The 18,101-nt window shown below is 35.2% G+C and overlaps 2 protein-coding genes across 9 annotated transcripts in view; one reads left to right on the top strand and one right to left on the bottom strand.

Annotated features, from left to right (window-relative positions):
- The window catches only part of ITGA4 (integrin subunit alpha 4), an 89,562-nt gene extending 71,575 nt beyond the window's left edge, over positions 1–17,987 (top strand). The window contains exons 18-28 of the mRNA XM_003921809.4: positions 342–492; positions 1,503–1,598; positions 2,232–2,311; positions 2,707–2,796; positions 4,493–4,583; positions 6,876–6,983; positions 7,897–8,022; positions 9,001–9,120; positions 13,566–13,664; positions 14,110–14,229; positions 14,731–17,987. Of these exons, the coding sequence (XP_003921858.1) occupies positions 342–492; positions 1,503–1,598; positions 2,232–2,311; positions 2,707–2,796; positions 4,493–4,583; positions 6,876–6,983; positions 7,897–8,022; positions 9,001–9,120; positions 13,566–13,664; positions 14,110–14,229; positions 14,731–14,829 (1,180 nt within the window). The 3' untranslated portion in view covers positions 14,830–17,987. The remainder of the gene's footprint in view (positions 1–341; positions 493–1,502; positions 1,599–2,231; positions 2,312–2,706; positions 2,797–4,492; positions 4,584–6,875; positions 6,984–7,896; positions 8,023–9,000; positions 9,121–13,565; positions 13,665–14,109; positions 14,230–14,730) is intronic.
- Positions 1–18,101, bottom strand: part of CERKL (CERK like autophagy regulator) — a 145,101-nt gene that overhangs the window by 4,841 nt on the left and 122,159 nt on the right. For 6 of the 8 annotated variants that reach the window (XM_074399392.1, XM_039469950.2, XM_074399389.1 and 3 more), the window contains one exon: positions 17,304–17,387. In XM_074399392.1, the coding sequence (XP_074255493.1) occupies positions 17,306–17,387 (82 nt within the window). In that variant the 3' untranslated portion in view covers positions 17,304–17,305. Of the gene's footprint in view, positions 1–16,658; positions 17,388–18,101 lie in introns of those variants that run through there. The other 2 variants (XM_003921805.3, XM_074399390.1) reach the window with 1 other exon arrangement.

Here is an 18,101-nt window from a genome sequence, read left to right as displayed (position 1 = left end):
AAGAAAAAGTGATTTGCCTTTAAAAAATGTTGTAAAATAATAAGGAAAATGTTAAAATTACAGAAGCGACAGGTTAAGCAGAAAAGAAAAAAGAAAATACACCAGTTTAATTATAGCTAACAAACTTTTCTTGGGTGTCTGAATTTCCCAAAAACATGAGAAGGAGTTCTTTTTAATACGAGTTTACATCTTCTTGCATTGGGTCAATCCCATAATTGTTTTTCCAACTTAGTAAGCTGTGTTCAGCATAAATCATATATATACTTGTGTACATATATGCAGAGAGAGAGAGGGATGTTTATTTCCTATACAAGAACTAAATAATATTACTTCATCTTTAGGCCCCATGAAAATAAAACCCATATTGCTGTTGGGAGTATGAAGACATTAATGTTGAATGTGTCCTTGTTTAATGCTGGAGATGATGCATATGAAACTACTCTACATGTCACACTACCCATGGGTCTTTACTTCATTAAGATTTTAGAGCTGGTAAGTACTGTAAACCACAATAGCATGATACTACTTAGTATTTTACTTTGTTTTTTAAAAAGTAAATGGTAGAATTCACTTCATTGATTTGGGGTATAAGTCTTAATGTTTAGGATCTTAATTATTTTCAGACTTCCTCCGTGCCCCTGCTCAGAATGGCAAGTTCTTGGGTCTTAAGTCCAAAGGCATTAACCTCCTGTTTTCCAGTGCTAGGAGTAGGAGGAAGCTGCCTGGCTGCTTTTACATTCTCACTGCTGTAGCCAGCACGTCTGATGTCAGAACAGTGATGATGTCTGCCCCTTGATTGTGGTCCTTGAACAAGTAACCTTGGTCCTTCATGCCGGGCTCCAGAGTTACTGTTCTTTATTTTAAGGTTACATTCAGACAATTAATGTAATCTCTATCCCTTATCAAATTAACTCATCTTTTGTCCAGGAACCACACCTTCACACCAAGAGCGACCCTCAACCTCTCACAAATATCTACTAACTTCTTTCTGTAGAACATTTAAAACCTACTTGCAAAAGGAAGAGTGGAAACTCAAATATTCAGGGACTGTATTTTACAAATATTTTATACTTGCTGCCATTATAACCTCATTACACCTATTGAGATTATCACTATTTTAATTAAATACATTAAACACATTCTCACATACTAGACAGAGAAGGCCATTAAAATATGAACCTAATAGATTTCTTGCCTCATGATTCTTCAAGGAATTTAGATCTTGGATTAAATAGGGAATATACCAAGATGAATAAAACAAGTCCAGAAATTTTTTGTGGAGAATCTGTTTGAATACTATGGTATACCTGTATGCATATACAAACACATTCATGTATCATTTATTTATATTTCTATTAATCTCAAACATAAATAGAAAATAGTTTCCCTGGGAAAGCAAATACTTCTGAGATATTATTCTTTTCAGTAACCATCCTTAAACATATGTTACAAACTTTTTATCTCCTTCCTGTCCAAGCCAGTTGTTTGATTTTTCCCATCAGGAAGAGAAACAAATAAACTGCGAAGTCACAGATAACTCTGGCATGGTAAAACTTGACTGCAGTGTTGGCTATATATATGTAGATCATCTCTCAAGGGTAAGTGTTGCACATTTATGGCTTTTGTTCACTATCATGAATATTTTTTATACTTCCCTATCTTCATGTTGCGTATAAAATATTATATATATTTTAGCTTAAAGTAGGTAGCTGAGTGATGAAATAAAACTGGTTCTTGAAATCTTTGAGCTTTGTGTTTATATTTTTGGCAATGTTCACTGTTTTAAAGGCAGGGGCTGCATACGTGTCAATCAGAATTCTCCCCCTACACACCCTTCCCCAACACCCCTCACCCACACCCCCACCCCCACCCCAGGTGGTCCTGTCTGCCAGGCATGTTATCTTTGCTATACAAAAAGGTGTTTTTGGCAAGAGTCTTCGCTCAAGTTGTGAAAGCATTTCTAATTTTGTCAGTCTGGACTTGCCTGCATTCACATTTGGAGAAGGCTTTGTCTTTGAATGTTACTTGTGGAAATGCATGTAGTCTAAAATTACCACAAACCCAGCAACTTCCCTGAATCTTACTGCCAATTGAGAAGTAGCCAATGCCTCTAGAATAGGTTCAATTCGACATTCCATAGAACAAAAACTTTTAAGAAAAAAATTTCAGATGATAAAAAAATGCACTTAAGATTTTTTTTTTAATGGACTTTCCTGTTCTGTGTTTTACAGATAGATATTAGCTTTCTCCTGGATGTGAGCTCACTCAGCAGAGCAGACGAGGACCTCAGTATCATAGTGCATGCTACCTGGTATAGTTTATTGTAAAGTTTAAAAAAAAAAAAAAAGTACTAGAAGAAATGTACTCCCATATTTTGAAGGGGAAATTAAGAAAACCATGAAACACTGTTCCATTAATTGTAAGAGAAAACGTCTCTTGCATGTTCTGTTTTTTAAAAAACCAAACAACCACAACAAACTCCTCTATCTAGCACTAGAAGCAAATGATAACAGTTTAAATGATGAAATTTTCTGCCAACCTTGTCCTAAAATTTTTTTACTACCACATCTGCTTTTATCCCCATTCCCCAACAAGCATTTACACAAACCTCTGAGTATATTAGGTATAGAGGGTATGTAATTAGTTGCCTCTAAAGATGGTTTTTCTGCTTGGTGAATTCTAACAGCGTGTTTTCTATTTGTGTAGTGAAAATGAAGGGGAAGTGGGCAATCTGAAGCGTAACAGAGTGACTGTAGCAATACCTTTAAAATATGAGGTTACACTAAGTGTTCATGGGTAAGTAGACAGAAAGGCCTCCTTTCAAATTTAGAGCTGATTTTCAGTTTCATTGCTTCTTATATTAATGAAAAACCTGTATTCTAGATTTTTTAAATAAAGGATACTATACTGTTTCTATCTCTGAATAATTATCTTGTTGTTATGGTCCTTTGCTTAGCTGTCCATTATAATAATCCACTCTGTAATCATCACTGATACTACATCAAACTAGTGCCCAGTTGGAGGAGATTTCTTCCTGGGAGAGCCCAAATAAGCTAGTAAGGCCACAGTGAGACTTCAGTTGTGCACTATGCCATTCATGGGCACCTAGAATTAAGCAATGTGCAGCTTTCATAATCATACTCAATGCCCATGTGAAGTCTAAAGTGGGAACTTGCCCAAATCACTATTCTGCAGTCCCATATCTACATATGTGACAAACGGATTGAGATGTGAGGGATCTGGCTGCAAGGTGTCTGTTGTCCTCTTTTTATACCTATGGGATCACTGAGTTCCTCAACCACAGCCCAAGTACCAGAATTCATTGCATCCTCATTATTTTAATGATTGACTTGATCCCCTTCTCATTCAAGGAAATGTGTAGAGAAAGAAAGGGCCTTATGAAAATCTTCAGTAATTCCACTGGAACTTATTCATGCTGCAAGTCTTTAAAACTACATTTTTATACAATAAAATATATGAGTTACAGAACAAATAGACAGATGAGCCTTTACTGTTGCTCTAAATCTAAACCATCCCCCAGTTATTTTATCCACTTAGAAAGGTGATATACAACCATGTAAATGTAAATTGTCAGTGTCTGAAGCTGATGGGATTGTCAACTTTGTGAGATAAAGCCAACAGGAGGAGAAAAAAAAGCCATTCACAGGAGAGTAAGACCTAGAGAATCACGAGTAAGCAAATAAAAGTTCATTGCATGGTTTCTGGATGTTCAACTTTTATCTTGCCACTCCTCCTGGCTTATGAGTGCCTTCCTATTTTTCTGTTACTCACATCTCATTATTTTGAACAAGTGATGTTCACCTATTGAACTGCCTAAATCTATGCTATTTGAATTTGATTTCTTTCCTGTTGCATGGGTTTCTAATTTGGGATTACCTAGTATTAGCTGCCAAATGTGAGCACCTTATGGAGTGGAGGTCTCTATAGAGACATGTTTCTTAAAGTTTATTGCAGATAAAAATGTCAAATCACAGGCCTAAGGAGTGACAGCCTTGTATTCTAACGAAAAATGTATCATACTTAACAGTGTTAGACTTGTTCCCCAGACTTGGGGTTCTTTGTAAGTAGCCAGCAGGGATAATGAGATGGAAAGAAATGACTTCAAAATGGGTAGCATAAATTGAGTTATAAGAGCCCTAGGAAAAAGCCAATATGTAATTTATCCCACATTTGCCAAATTTAAATGAATCACTTAAGGGCTGAAAGAGAAGGACTGTTCAGTAGAATGAACAAGGTATAGTGTTGTGGAAGGCAAGAAAAGAATATTAGTGAGGACAGATATTGTCACCCAGGTCAGAGCACATGGCCTTCTAATTTAATTTCTTTTTAAATATAATCTGTATATGGCCATAAAACCAAAAGTATTTCATGGTGCCTTATAAATATGCTATAATCCAGTCTATAGAAAAAGATTCTTTATAACACATCATTGAATAAGACAGTTAATTACATTTGAATTTGTTTCCACCAGGTTTGTAAACCCAACTTCATTTGTGTATGGATCAAATGATGAAAATGAGCCTGAAACATGCATGGTGGAGAAAATGAACTTAACTTTCCATGTAAGAAAAGCTAATTGTGTGGATATTTGTAAAAACCTAAAAGGATATCACTGATGCATTTCCCCAAGAGACAGTGTACACTTATCATGTCCCTCAGCCTCTGTAGACCATGGCTGGCTAGAGGGGGGCTGCAGCAGGGGTACTTCCTGCCTCTCAGACCCCTACTGCATTCTTTCCACTTGTCTCGTCCCTGGTATTCAAGCCCATATCCCCTTACAGGACAAGTGAGAAAGAGCATGCGGTAACAGAGATAATGCTTGAAACAGGCAAAGTTATGGGATGAGCTGACTTTGCTAGAGATGTATACAGAAAACAGGACAAGCCAATGGAATGCATCTTTGGGTGCAAATCAGTGAAATTTCTTCTTGGTTGAAACCTTATAAAAGCCTTAACGCTACAAAGTAAAGCAGGTTCTTACCGCCCATCTCCATTTAAGGTCACGTGGGTCAGCCTTTCAAGCCATAAGTTTATGACCTGTGATAAGTGCTTTATCAATTATTAAATAAATTTTAGAGAGTACTATCATTATTCAGAAGTATTTGGAGACTGATGTAAAGCTGTTTTTAAAAACATTTTTGGAGAAATGCCAGATGTAGGTGACAGGGGATGGAGGCAGCAAACCACATTGCCATGTGTGTACCTATGCAACAATCCTGCATGATCTGCACATGTACCCCAGAACCTAAAGTACAATAAAAAAAAAAAAATTAATGTAAAACTGAGATTTTTGTGGTATCAAAGATGTTGGTGATTAGTAAATAATTTCAAAAATATATACTCTTTGAACCAAAAGCACTGTCCAAGCATTCTTATAGAATAATCTATAGATGTGAATGAATCTTGGATTAGGTATAATATTTTGTAAGACAATGCTTTTCAAAATGTGTACTAGAATTACTTGGGCTACATATCCAAAATGCAGATTCCTGGGCCTTGCCCCAGATCTGTGGAAAAAGAATGACCTTGAAATCCTATTGATTCTATGTATACTCCAGTTTTTGTTACACTAGTTAATACTAATGTTGAAAAATTTTAGTCCTCTACTTTGAAATCCCAAGAAATGCCCTCTAAAACCCAATGGGAGTTTGTGCTTTGACAAACTAAAACAGAAACCAAACTGGGCTCTAGAATGTTTATTAATTTATAATTAATACTTAAGTATTTTCTACTGAATTTATAATGTAGTGCCTGGGACTGGAGAAATTTGCAGTATATAGGATTTCTGTGTCTGACCAACTATGTAGATTTGTTCTTAGAGGTCTAATTGTTGTTAGGCAAACAAGAGATGATTGTGATTTAGATATTTAGTGGCATCGAGAAGACCTTGTCTGTAGTACTGGGCACTGCTAGGTATCTGTTGCTGACATTTCCTTCTGCAACTGCCCTGTGCTTTTATGGATTAGCAATTACCACCTGTTCCCAGTTTAGAGACATTTACTTTCTTCACTATGTCACATGCATTCAAAAAATGACTGCAGGTCTGCCAAGTCTTTTTTAATCGAGGTATTGAGATGCATCTCTTTCTGACTTACTGTGTTGGTTTTATAGTTAAACTGCCAGTTCAGTAGGCTATATTTTGGCCCCATTTCCTTTTTCAGGAATCTTCAATCCCCAGATTTATCATCCTCATGCATTTTTTGAACAATATTGTTAAAAACCTGTTGTGCTTTCTCAAAGCCCAACAACATACTCTTCTAATTTTCTGAAAGTGGTTCCTGAATACAAATACATTTTTATTCACTTTCTCCAGCTGCTTATCCTCTCAGCACAGAGTGATTGTGTGATAGCATCATAGGATTTAGAATTACAATACCTGAGTTTTGGTCATAATTCTTGCCATTTTTAAACTTTTGTCTTGGGAACACTAAGAACACCTGTTAGTATTTTCCTTAGCTGATGAATAGTAAAATATTGGCCTGCCCCATGAAAGCCAAATGATCATATTTTTAATATATGTGATGTAACATACAAATATACATATTGTTTATGTCTCCTAAGACTGTTTCTCCAATAAACCATCAGCCTATATATTTTGGTCTCAACAACACCAAAACTAGGAGGTTAGAAATAATGACTCATTTGAAATAATTAGCAAACTTTAAAAATTCTGTCAATATCTTAAATTCTAACTGTGGACATCCTGTCTCCCTTTATTGTGCAGCTGCCAACTATAAACCTACACCAGTATAAATGTTGCATGGAATATATGGGATCACCTAAAAGCTCATTGATATCTGTACTTATGTTTATAAAAAAACATTTACTTTGTTAAAATTTTTTCCTTATTATCAGGTTATCAACACTGGCAATAGCATGGCTCCCAATGTTAGTGTGAAAATAATGGTACCAAATTCTTTTAGCCCCCAAACTGATAAGCTGTTCAACATTTTGGATGTTCAGGTAAAAAAAAAAATGTATTTCTTCCACCTAACCTTTATTATGTGTCTTAAATACTAAAATAAATGTAAACCAGTCCTTTATTCAAGTAAATACTAAAATAAATGTAAACCAGTCCTTTATTCAAGTAATGATGCTAAAATGGATAATTGTTATCTTCAGTCACACTCTAAGCTATGAATTCACATGCATTTATTAAATTATGCTTTGAATATTATACATTTCATTAAAACTACAGAATTACAGTGGAACTTTTACATTTGACTTTTACAATAACAGAATTATGTTCTATCTTCATTGAATAATTATTTTAAGAGTCATTTTTATGTGATATGGACCTGTAGAAGTAACTTGATTGGTAGAATTCTTCATAGAACTTGAAACCACTATTCAAAGATGAAGATTATAGCCTTTTTTTTAAGGGAGCATTATTCAAACCACTTCTTAAGAACCAATATTTTTGCACTGATGATTCCATCAGAATTGTTTTGAGCTTGTCAGCTTGAAGACAAGTCAACACATCTACTAAATAGGTTTGAGGTGTGATTTTTGAAAATCTTAAATTCCAGATTTAGAGAGAAGGATATGGTGTTACACTGTTTTGCTTATAAAGGCAAATATTTAATTTCATGCTAATGTTCTAATATCATTATTCACATTTCTGTAAGGTGTAGGTCATTTTATCAGCTTAGAACCTATATCCAACCCTCTGTAATTGGGCTGGGTTTTTGTGTTTTTGCCACAGACATTTAATCACTCCCAAATATGTCAAAAAATTCCACAATTTCAGAAGTACTTGATGTATTTTAGTAAAGATAAGCTATTGGAACTTTTAAAACCATGTTGCTTTTTGCTGTTTTTTTTTTTTTTTTCCAATGTCAAAAGATAAGAATTCTCTTGCTTTCTATCTTCATAGACTACTAATGGAGAATGCCACTTTGAAAATTATCAAAGAGAATGTGCATTAGAGCAGCAACAAAGTACAATGCAGACCTTGAAAGGCATATTCCAGTTCTTTTACAAGACTGATAAGAGGCTATTGGTAAGTTTGAATTTTTTAGGTTGTAGTTCTTGCTTTTTGACAGAAAAGTGAGACACTTAAAATCAAGTCAATGGGTTTGAGCAGTCACTCCAATGATAAGAGAGAAGACAAGTTTAGTTAGTATTCTTGCATGAAAGGAACAAACACAATTGGAGAGTTGAGATAGACCCAGAGTTTATCCCCTATATAAATATGTTGGCTGGGTGCAGTGGCTCATGCCTGTAATCCCAGCACTTTGGAAGGCCGATGTGGGGTGATCCCAAGGTCAGGAGTTTGAGACAAGCCTGGCCAATATGGTGAAACCCTGTCTCTACTAAAAGTGCAAAAATCAGTCGGGCGTGGTGGCAGGTGCCTGCATTCCTAGCTACTCGGGAGGTGGAGGTTGTAGTGAGCTGAGATTGCATTGCTGCACTCCAGCCTGGGCAACAGAGCAAGACTCCATCTCAGAAAAATAAATAACTAAATAGACACACACACACACACACGTTATACATTGTACAGTTTCATTTTTTTGTCTAACAACTGCTATTTACCAACAACACATTGTTCCAGACCCTTGGGCAACCTTTGTGGCATGAGAATTTTTATTGTTTTCATCTTAGTGACTTTATGAAAAGAAACTGGATAAGCAATCATCACCTTGAAATAACCCACGTTTATAACAAACATAGAATATGTAACTTAGGAAGACTCTGATTAGGAACCTTTAAAAAAAAAAAACTGTCCCAGAAGATTTTTAATACAAATAAGAACATATGCTCCAGTTTAAATACTTTAATATAATTTACAAAATAAACATTCATGTCTTGTTCAAAGATAATTTTTAAATACCAAGGAAAGCAGATGTTCAATTTCATATTTATAGAAAGATAATTATCAAAATGCTATTAGAGTATATATTAAATTCTATATAAAATATTTTTAAAATATTTTCCAATGTTGAAAATTTTAATGTAGCACTTTAATATTCCTTTCAAGTACTGCATAAAAGCTGATCCACATTGTTTAAATTTCCTGTGTAATTTTGGGAAAATGGAAAGTGGAAAAGAAGCCAGTGTTCATATCCAGTTGGAAGGCCGGCCATCCATTTTAGAAATGGTAAGTCTTTATAGTAGAATGATTTATAATCCTTTGGATATATACTCAGTAATGGGATTGCTGGGTCAAATGGGATTTCTACACAAGAGCAGAAAATCAAACACCGCATGTTCTCACTCATAGGCGGGTGTTGATCAATGAGAACACATGGACACAGGGAGGGGAGCACTACACACTGGGGTCTGTTCAGGGGAAATGGCGGGGGTGGGGAGGTGGGAAGAGATAGCATGGGGAGAAATGACAGATATAGGCGAGGCGACGGAAGGCAGAAAACCACACTGCCATGTGTGTACCTATGCAACAATCTTGCATGTTCTTCACATGTACCCCAAAACCTAAAATGCAATAAAAAAAAAAAAAAGAAATGGTAAGTCTAAAATACATTGACAACTTGGTTCAGTCATATAGGCAGGATAGTTTGAAGGCATTCAACAAACTAAGGTTTAAATAAAATTTTGGAGTAAAACTCAACTATTTCTAACACGTCAATTAGCTACACTAAATAAGTAGAATGGCTTTAGTAATTAACAGGTAATAAAGACTAAAATAGGCCAGGCACAGTGGCTCACACCTGTAATCCCAGCACTTTGGGAGGCCAAGGCAGGACAATCATTGGAGGGCAGGGGTTCAAGACCAGCCTGGCTAACATGGTGAAACCCTGTTCCTACTAAAAATACAAAAATTAGCCAGGTGTAGTGGCCTGTGCCTATAGTTCCAGCTACTCCAGAGGCTGAGGGATAAGAATCACTTGGAGGCTGAGGTTGCAGTGAGCCAAGATCATGCCACTGCACTCCAGTCAGGGCGACAGAGTGATACTCTGTCTCAAAGAAAATAAAAGGACTAAAATAGATTATGGAAAAATTAAAATGTTTATTTTAGAAAGCATGCACAACTGCCTATGAAACTTATTAAATTAAATTGACTGCCTTACATTTCATACACCTTTAAATTATTTTCAAATTGCTTCAAACTGTCTTTAAAATCTAATACACACACACACACACACACACACACACACACACACACACTTTTTAAGCTCTGGGATACATGTGCAGAATGTGCAGGTTTGTTACATAGGTATATATGTGCCATGGTGGTTTGCTGTGCCTATCAATCTCTCATCTTGGTTTTAATCCCCACATGCATTAGGTCCTAATGCTATCCCTCCCTCACCAAAACCCCAATCCCTAACAGGTCCTAGTGTGTGATGTTCCCCTACCTGTATCCATATGTTCTCATTGTTCAACTCCCACTTATGAATGAGAACATGCAGTGGTTTTCTGTTCTTGTTAGTTTGCTGAGAATGTTGGCTCCCAGCTTCATCCATGTCCCTTCAAAGGATGTAAACTCATTCTTTTTTATAGACGCATAGTATTCCATGGTGTATATGTGCCGCATTTTCTTTCTCAAGTCTGTTGTTGATGGGCATTTGGGTTGGTTCCAAGTCTTTGCTATTGTAAACAGTGCTGCAATAAACATACCTGTGCATGTGTCTTTATAGTAGAATGATTTATAATCCTTTGGGTGTATAACCAGTAATGGAATTGCTGGGTCAAATGGTTATTTCTGGTTCTAGATCCTTGAGGAATTGCCACACTGTCTTGCACAATGGTTGAACTAATGCACACTCCCACCAACAGTGTAATGTTCCTATTTCTCCACAGCCTCACCAGCATCTGTTGTTTCCTGACTCTTTAATAATCACCATTCTAACTGGCATGAGGTAGTGTTTCATTACAGTTTTGATGTGCATTTCTCTAAGACCAGTGATGAGTATTTTTTCATGTTTGTTGGCCACATAAATGCCTTCTTTTGAGATGTGTCTGTTCATATTCTTCACCATTTGATGTGGGTTTTTTTTTCCTTGTAAATTTAAGTTCCTGTAGATTCGGGATATTAGATCTTTGTGGGATGGGTAGATTGCAAAAATGTCCTCCCAGGTTGCCTGTTCATTCTGATACTTTGTTTTGCTGTGCAGAAGCCTTTTAATTAGATCACATTTATCAGTGTTGGCTTTTGTTGCAATTGCTTTTGGTGTTATAGGCATGAAGTCTTTAACCATGCCTATGTCCTGAATGGTATTGCCTAGGTTTTCTTCTAGGGTTTTTATAGTTTTGGGTTTTACATTTTATTCTAATTCATCTGGAGTTAATTTTTGTAGAAGGAAGGGGTCCAGTTTGTTTTCTGCATATGGCTAGCCAGTTTTCTTAGCACCGTTTATTAAATAGGGAATCCTTTCCCCACTGCTTGTTTTTGTCAGGTTTATAGAAGATCAGATGGTTTTAGATGTATAGTGTTATTTCTGAGGTCTCTGTTCTGTTCCATTGGTCTATATATCTGTTTTGGTACTAGTATCGTGCTGTTTTGGTTATGGTAGCCTTGTTGTATAGTTTGAAGTCATGTAGCATGAGACCTCCAGCTTTATTTTTGCTTAGGATTTTCTTGGCTATACAGGCTCTTTATTGGTTCCATATGAAATTTAAAGGTTTTGTTTTGTTTTTTTTTTTTTCTAATTCTGTGAAGAAAGTCTATGGTAGCTTGATGGAATAGCATTGAATCTCTAAATTACTTCGTCATTATAGTCATTTTCATGATGTTGATTGTTCCTATCCATGACCATGCAATGTTATTCCATTTGTGTCCTCTCTTATTTCCTTGAGCAGTGGTTTGTACTTCTTGACGAGGTCCTTCACATCCCTTGTAAGAATGGGAATTCACTCATGATTTGGCTGCTTTTCTGTTGTTGGTATATAGGAATGCTTCTGATTTTTGCACATTGATTGTATCCTGAGACTTTGCTGAAGTTGCTTGTCAGCTTAAGGAGTTTTGGGGCTGAGACTATGGAGTTTTCTAAATATACAATCATGTCATGTGCAGACAGACAATTTGACTTCTTCACTTTCTATTTGAATACACTTTCTTTCTCTTGCCTGATTGCCCTGGACAGAATGTCCAATTCTATGTTGAATAGGAGTGGTAAGAGGGCATCTCGTCTTGTGCTGGTTTTCAAAGGGAATGCTTCCAGTTTTTGCCCATTCAGTATGATATTGGCTATGTTTGTCATAAATAGCTTATTATTTTGAGATATGTTCCATCAATACCTAGTTTATTGAGAGTTTTTAGGATGAAGGGATGTTGAATTGTATTGAAGGTCTTTTATTTTAAAAATATAGTTAACAAGAAAAACTAAAGCTTTCATGAAATCATCAACAAAACATTTCATCTTTAAAAATAATAAATATTGGACTTCTTCCTGGAAAGGAGCATGTATATTTAAGGAATAGTTTGAGATAAAACTAATGTTATCTGGAGTTTTGCTTTTCAGCTTCCTCATCTGTTCAATTTGAATAAATGAGATGATTTTTATAAGCACTTAGTAATAGTTCATGGCACAAAGGAAGCTGAAGGAAATAGCAGCTGTTATGTTTCAAGTTGGATTTTTGAAATTACCAAACAGTAATTACGATGAAGATCTTCTAGACAGGCAAAGAAGAAACATCCATTCTAGTTTCAACTGTGCTGAAAGTGAAGTCATTAGACCATCAGGAAGTCATTTAACCTTTTGCAATTTGCCTTCTCTTTCTCTCTAGGTCTAGGTTTCCCCTCAGTGGCCATAATTGGCATTTTGGACTAGATATTGTTGTTGTCAGGGGCTATCCTGTGCATTGTAGGATATTTGGTAGCATCCTCAGCCTCTACACACTCACTGCTGGTAGTACCACCTCTCACATTCTGACACTTGACAGTTTCTTCAGACGTTCCTGACTGGCCCTTAGGTGATAAAATCCTCCCTGCTGAGAACCAATGGCTCTAGCTCTGTATGAAGCTTGTCATTTATTGTCGGCTCTAAAATGTTAAATCACATTTGCACAGTAGTTTTAAAGGTCATATCCCTCTTAAAGAGTCTGACTAAAGAATATATTCTCATCTCCCTCAGCAAATGCAGACATGAAAACATCTCCTGAAGATTCTTAGAACTTGTAAGGTGCATCTGCGGATACCCAAGCTCCATGGATTTGGGGTTTTAAAGTCCTTGCTTTAGATAGTAAAGTTCTGAGTTCATCCACTGATTTTATATTTGAATTCCATACATGTATTTAATGTAGAAAGAAATAAAAAGCCCAAACAAGATAGATTCAATATGCGGTGGCAGGGTGGAGAACATTGGTAACTATTAACTTGCTGTTGTCTAATAAATATTTAAATCAAGTAATTTGCAGGGTAGCTATGTTTAATCAAAGAATTTCAATGAAATACTATATAAATTAATACCTAAACCATACTTTGGGAACCAAAGGAAGCACTGCAGTTAATTTTAAGTATTGAAGCAAATTGGGGAAGATAAATTGTGGAAACCTCTAATAGAAGGTAAAGATCTTGATAAATTATTTCTATTAATAGTCCTCATGAAATAAATCAGGCTATGGTGATCTATTATTAAACAGGATGAGACTTCAGCACTCAAGTTTGAAATAAAGGCAACAGCTTTTCCAGAGCCAAACCCAAGAGTTATTGAACTAAACCAGGATGAGAACGTTGCGCATGTAAGATTACCCTCTTAACTGCTACGTTAAAATTATAGGAAACACATGCCAAGGGTGTCTGTTTACAATTATTTCCTGTTGAATAACTGAGTTGGGAAAGTAGAGTGTGACCAGCTCACAGAGGGCCCTCAATGCTCGATTGAGAGTTGGCATTTTCCACAACTGGCACGAGGGAATGATACAGCAGTTCTTTTAGAGAGGTGAACTGGGCAGCAGTGAGCATTGGATAGACTGGAGGAACAGTCATGGATAGAGCCCATCATACTCAGTGTTTCTGCTAAACAGTTACCAGTGTTTCCTGTGGTTATATTAGAACCAGGAAGAAAATGGGGTGGGAGGTTCTAAATATTATTGGGGATTATGGCAGGGCTTTAAAGGAAATATAAGCAAGTTTTTAAACTGTCTGGGTTTTTTTGCTTTTTAAGCTTTTTCTTAATTCATGTAGGTTCTACTGGAAGGACTACATCATCAAAGACCCAAACGTCATTTTACCATAGTGATTATTTCAAGTAGCTTGCTACTTGGACTTATTGTACTTTTGTTGATCTCTTATGTCATGTGGAAGGTAAGCTTTTAAGAATTACGAGCGTTAAACTACTTAAAGTGACATTATTTTCTCAAAGCCAGTTTCTGGTTTTCAAGTTAAATATTTCAGTATTTTAATGTTAATTTTTTATGTTGCTCAGTAGTGATCTCACATTTCTCTTCAACACCAAAGTCTTTCTAGAAAAATATGCCTTCTTAATTTGTTTTGAAAGCTGTTCCTTTTAAAAAAGCATTTGGAAAAGACTGCAAATTACACTGAATATCAATTTTGGAGAGAATGTGGCATATATCACTGAGAATTTCTGCATTAAAAACAAATGTTTTTTTAGTCCCCAACTAATTACCTGTTAAAAATTTTAGTAATTAGTCCCCAACTAATTACCTGTTAAAAAACCGTTATGATGCTATGAGGGACACAGTTTAAGAAATATTGGTGTTAACTGCTTAGATACTAGAAATGAGTATAGTAGATAAGAGTGTTCATAATTATACACTAGTGATTATGTAATGCTATTTTCAGGCTGGCTTCTTTAAAAGACAATACAAATCTATCCTACAAGAAGAAAACAGAAGAAACAGTTGGAGTTACATCAACAGTAAAAGCAATGATGATGATTAAAGACGTCTTTCAAATTGAGAGAATGGAAAACAGACTCAGGTTGTAGTTAAGAAATTTCAGACACTGTTTACAAGAAAACATGAATTTTTCTTGGGCTTGTTTTACTCATCATCTTGTGACATACTATGTCTTCATGCAAGGGGAAAATCTTACCAATGATTACTCTTTGAGAAAGAACTGCCAAGGTAATAATAGAGCCAAAGATAATCTCTCAGCTTTTAAATGGGTAGAAAAACACTAAAGCATTCAATTTATTCAAGAAAACTAAACCCTTGAAGATATCCTGAAAGTGTATCTGAGTTGAATCATATTGGAGAAGTCTTAGACTTGAAATATTTTTCCTTTCAAAGAAATACTACTTACTATATGTGGTTGCCTTGGTAAGAGGTTCATTTCAAATACATCTTTGAGACTTGTTCAAAATATGTTCTTTAAAAATATTTAGTAGAATTTTTTAAGAGAGCTGTTCCCAAATTTTCTAATGAGTGGCAGTAGACCATTATCACTTTAAAGCCTTTTATTTATAAGACATTTCCTATGGGCTTTGCTCGAACCATTATTTTTAGCAGAGTGTGAATATTATAGGCCTACTGGGCAATATTCAGACTGAACTTGTACACTGGTGTGAGCTTAATGAAATGACTTCTAGATAATTATTTTTTATACAGCTATGGATTTTCCCATTTTTCTGTATATATAATGTGTGTTTATGTAAATATATATTATGCTTCCTATAACACAGATTTATCAAGCATACCTAGGAGTAAATAGTTAAGAACCATCTTCAAATGTTTTGTTATTTAAAAAAGGTACGTAAATATTCAAATTTATATGCTGAAACAAAGGAGTGTGAGTGTTGCACTTTAGCCAATATACACTGATTTAAAAAATATGGAAACCTCACCTCACTAATAACTTTTTAAAAACCAAAGTGGTGCAAAGACTAAGTAGGGGGTCTATACTTTATACATGTACTGTGTAAAATATTGACTATCACACAAATATTTGCTTGGATGTTACAGTTTGTTACTCTTTTCAAATGTAAGTGTTCCCTTGCATGAAAATGGAGAAACAAAAATCATAAATTTAGCTGAAAGATGCTGATTCAATTCGTATACAATGAATATAAAAGACATCAAAATTTCCATGAAATGTTAAGTGACAGCTAAAGTATATTTATAGTTTGTTTGTATTCTATGAAGTTCTATATTTTAAATGAAATGACTTTCTGGATTTTAAATAATTTAAATACCTTTCATTTGCAAATAGAATCATTTTTGTAATATTTATTTTACGCTTATGAGCTAGATAATTGCAGAATATAATTTTATCTGTCTTCCTAAGAAAGCTGTGGCTGAATTCTGAATATCTGTCATTAGAGAGCAGTCTTTGCAATTTTGGAAAAGATTTCTAGATGAAATCTCTGCAACTAGCCATCCTAATTGATAAAAGTTATGTGTTCACAGGCCTGCATGATGGTGAGGAATGTTCTGAGATTTGTGAAAGCATTTGAGTAGTGAAACGCAAGCACCAAACCTCCTGAATGCGTATACACAGGAATAAACTTTGTGACATTTATGTATTTTTGAAAACAGTCTTTGTGCAAAAGATACATTTTTATCCTTCTAAAGAGTCCAGCCATTCTTTCAGGAGAATGTCTTAGGATCATAGATGAGAAATCAAGCCCCAATGCCTTCTCTACAAATTTAAATTTGGTTATTTCCTACTCAGAAACGACTATCTATTATTTGAGCACATTGAAAGCTGCGTGCTGTGATTGTCCAACACAGGCCCCTCTGATATAAGAGAAATGCAATTATGTATTTGGCTAAATTTTGCCCAGTTCAAAATAAAATTTAAGAAGACAGGGATGGTTAGTGTTTTTTTTTTTTTTTTTTTTTTTTTTGCAGGTAGTGTATATATAACTGATTTTGAAATTCAACTGCTCTGGATTAGGAATCAGTAAAATCAGGGCAGACAATTAATGGGCTCAAATCCTGAAAAATGAAAGTATCCAAATTATTTCATTTAAATTGATATACCATGATGCTGCCTAAGTTTTTTTGTGCATACAAAAACACTGTAAAAACCAAAATTGGAATTGATATTTCATCTTGACTTTCAAAACAGTAGAGGCTAATTGTTAGTAACATCAAAAATAGCAATTGCTATTAGGATATCTGTTTAAAGCAGGGATCCCCAACTGCCCACACAGCAAGAGGTTGGAGCAATTGAGCATTACTGCCTGAGTTCCACCTCCTGTCAGAGCAGCAGCAGCATTAAATTCTCATAGGAGTGTGAACTGGTTTGTGAGAGATCTAGGGTGCCATATTCCTTATACGAATCTAATGCCTGATGATCTGAGGTGGAACAGTTTCATCCTGAAACCATTCCCTGGTATCAAAAAGGGTGAGGACCACAGGTTTAAAGAATGTCCATATTTCTTGATATTAAACTTCTGGTTTGTACATTACCTTTAGAAGCAATTACAGGTGACTTTGGAATCATTTACTTCTTCCATGCTTCCTCCATAAAGACTGATAAGTCTTGGATGCAATCTATAAAGAAAATATGTATAATTCATTATTTCATCAACTTATTTGTTATACAATGCCAAATACAAATTGATAACAAACATAGAATTCATGACAGAGCTGTAATCTAGAAAACTGAGAGGCTCTAATAAATCAACAGTAATTACTCTAAAGCCTCCTTAGCTGACTTCCTTGATTGTCTAATGTTCTCCATTGCCTCTGTAAAACAATACCTACCAAGGATGAGTCTGCAGGTTCCTAAACCTGTTTATACCAGTTGCTCATTAATATGTAAAACTGTTCCTATATAAAGGAAGTTTAATGCTTCATAAACACCTAATAAAAGCAAATTTCTGAACAAAAAGTGTTACAGTAATTATGAGTGAGAGGAAACTACAAGACTGAAGGATTAAAATCTAACACTCCACTACTCAGATGGCTCCACTAAAAGGTTTAAGATCTTGATTCATTTTTAAAAATCTAAAATGGAAGTTGTAGACATTATCTGTATAGTTTATGTACAATAAAAAATCGGAAAGCCAATTTAGACACATAACCAAAACAAATGCCTTGGCTCTACATGACAATTGGTGAATAAATGTAAAGTTACTTTTTTAATTGAAATTTGTGCATGTCTCTTTTTATGCTTCCCTGATCTCCTGATTTTTTAAAAAACCAACCAACTGCCTGCTTTGCTAGTTGAGAGAAGAGAGCTTTTGTTGTACCAATAGATTTATG

This window comes from Saimiri boliviensis, chromosome 5 (genome assembly GCF_048565385.1).
Source record: "Saimiri boliviensis isolate mSaiBol1 chromosome 5, mSaiBol1.pri, whole genome shotgun sequence".
Classification (NCBI taxonomy): domain Eukaryota; kingdom Metazoa; phylum Chordata; class Mammalia; order Primates; family Cebidae; genus Saimiri; species Saimiri boliviensis.
Note: the sequence above shows the minus strand (reverse complement) of the source record. Positions and strands in the feature narration are given on the sequence as shown.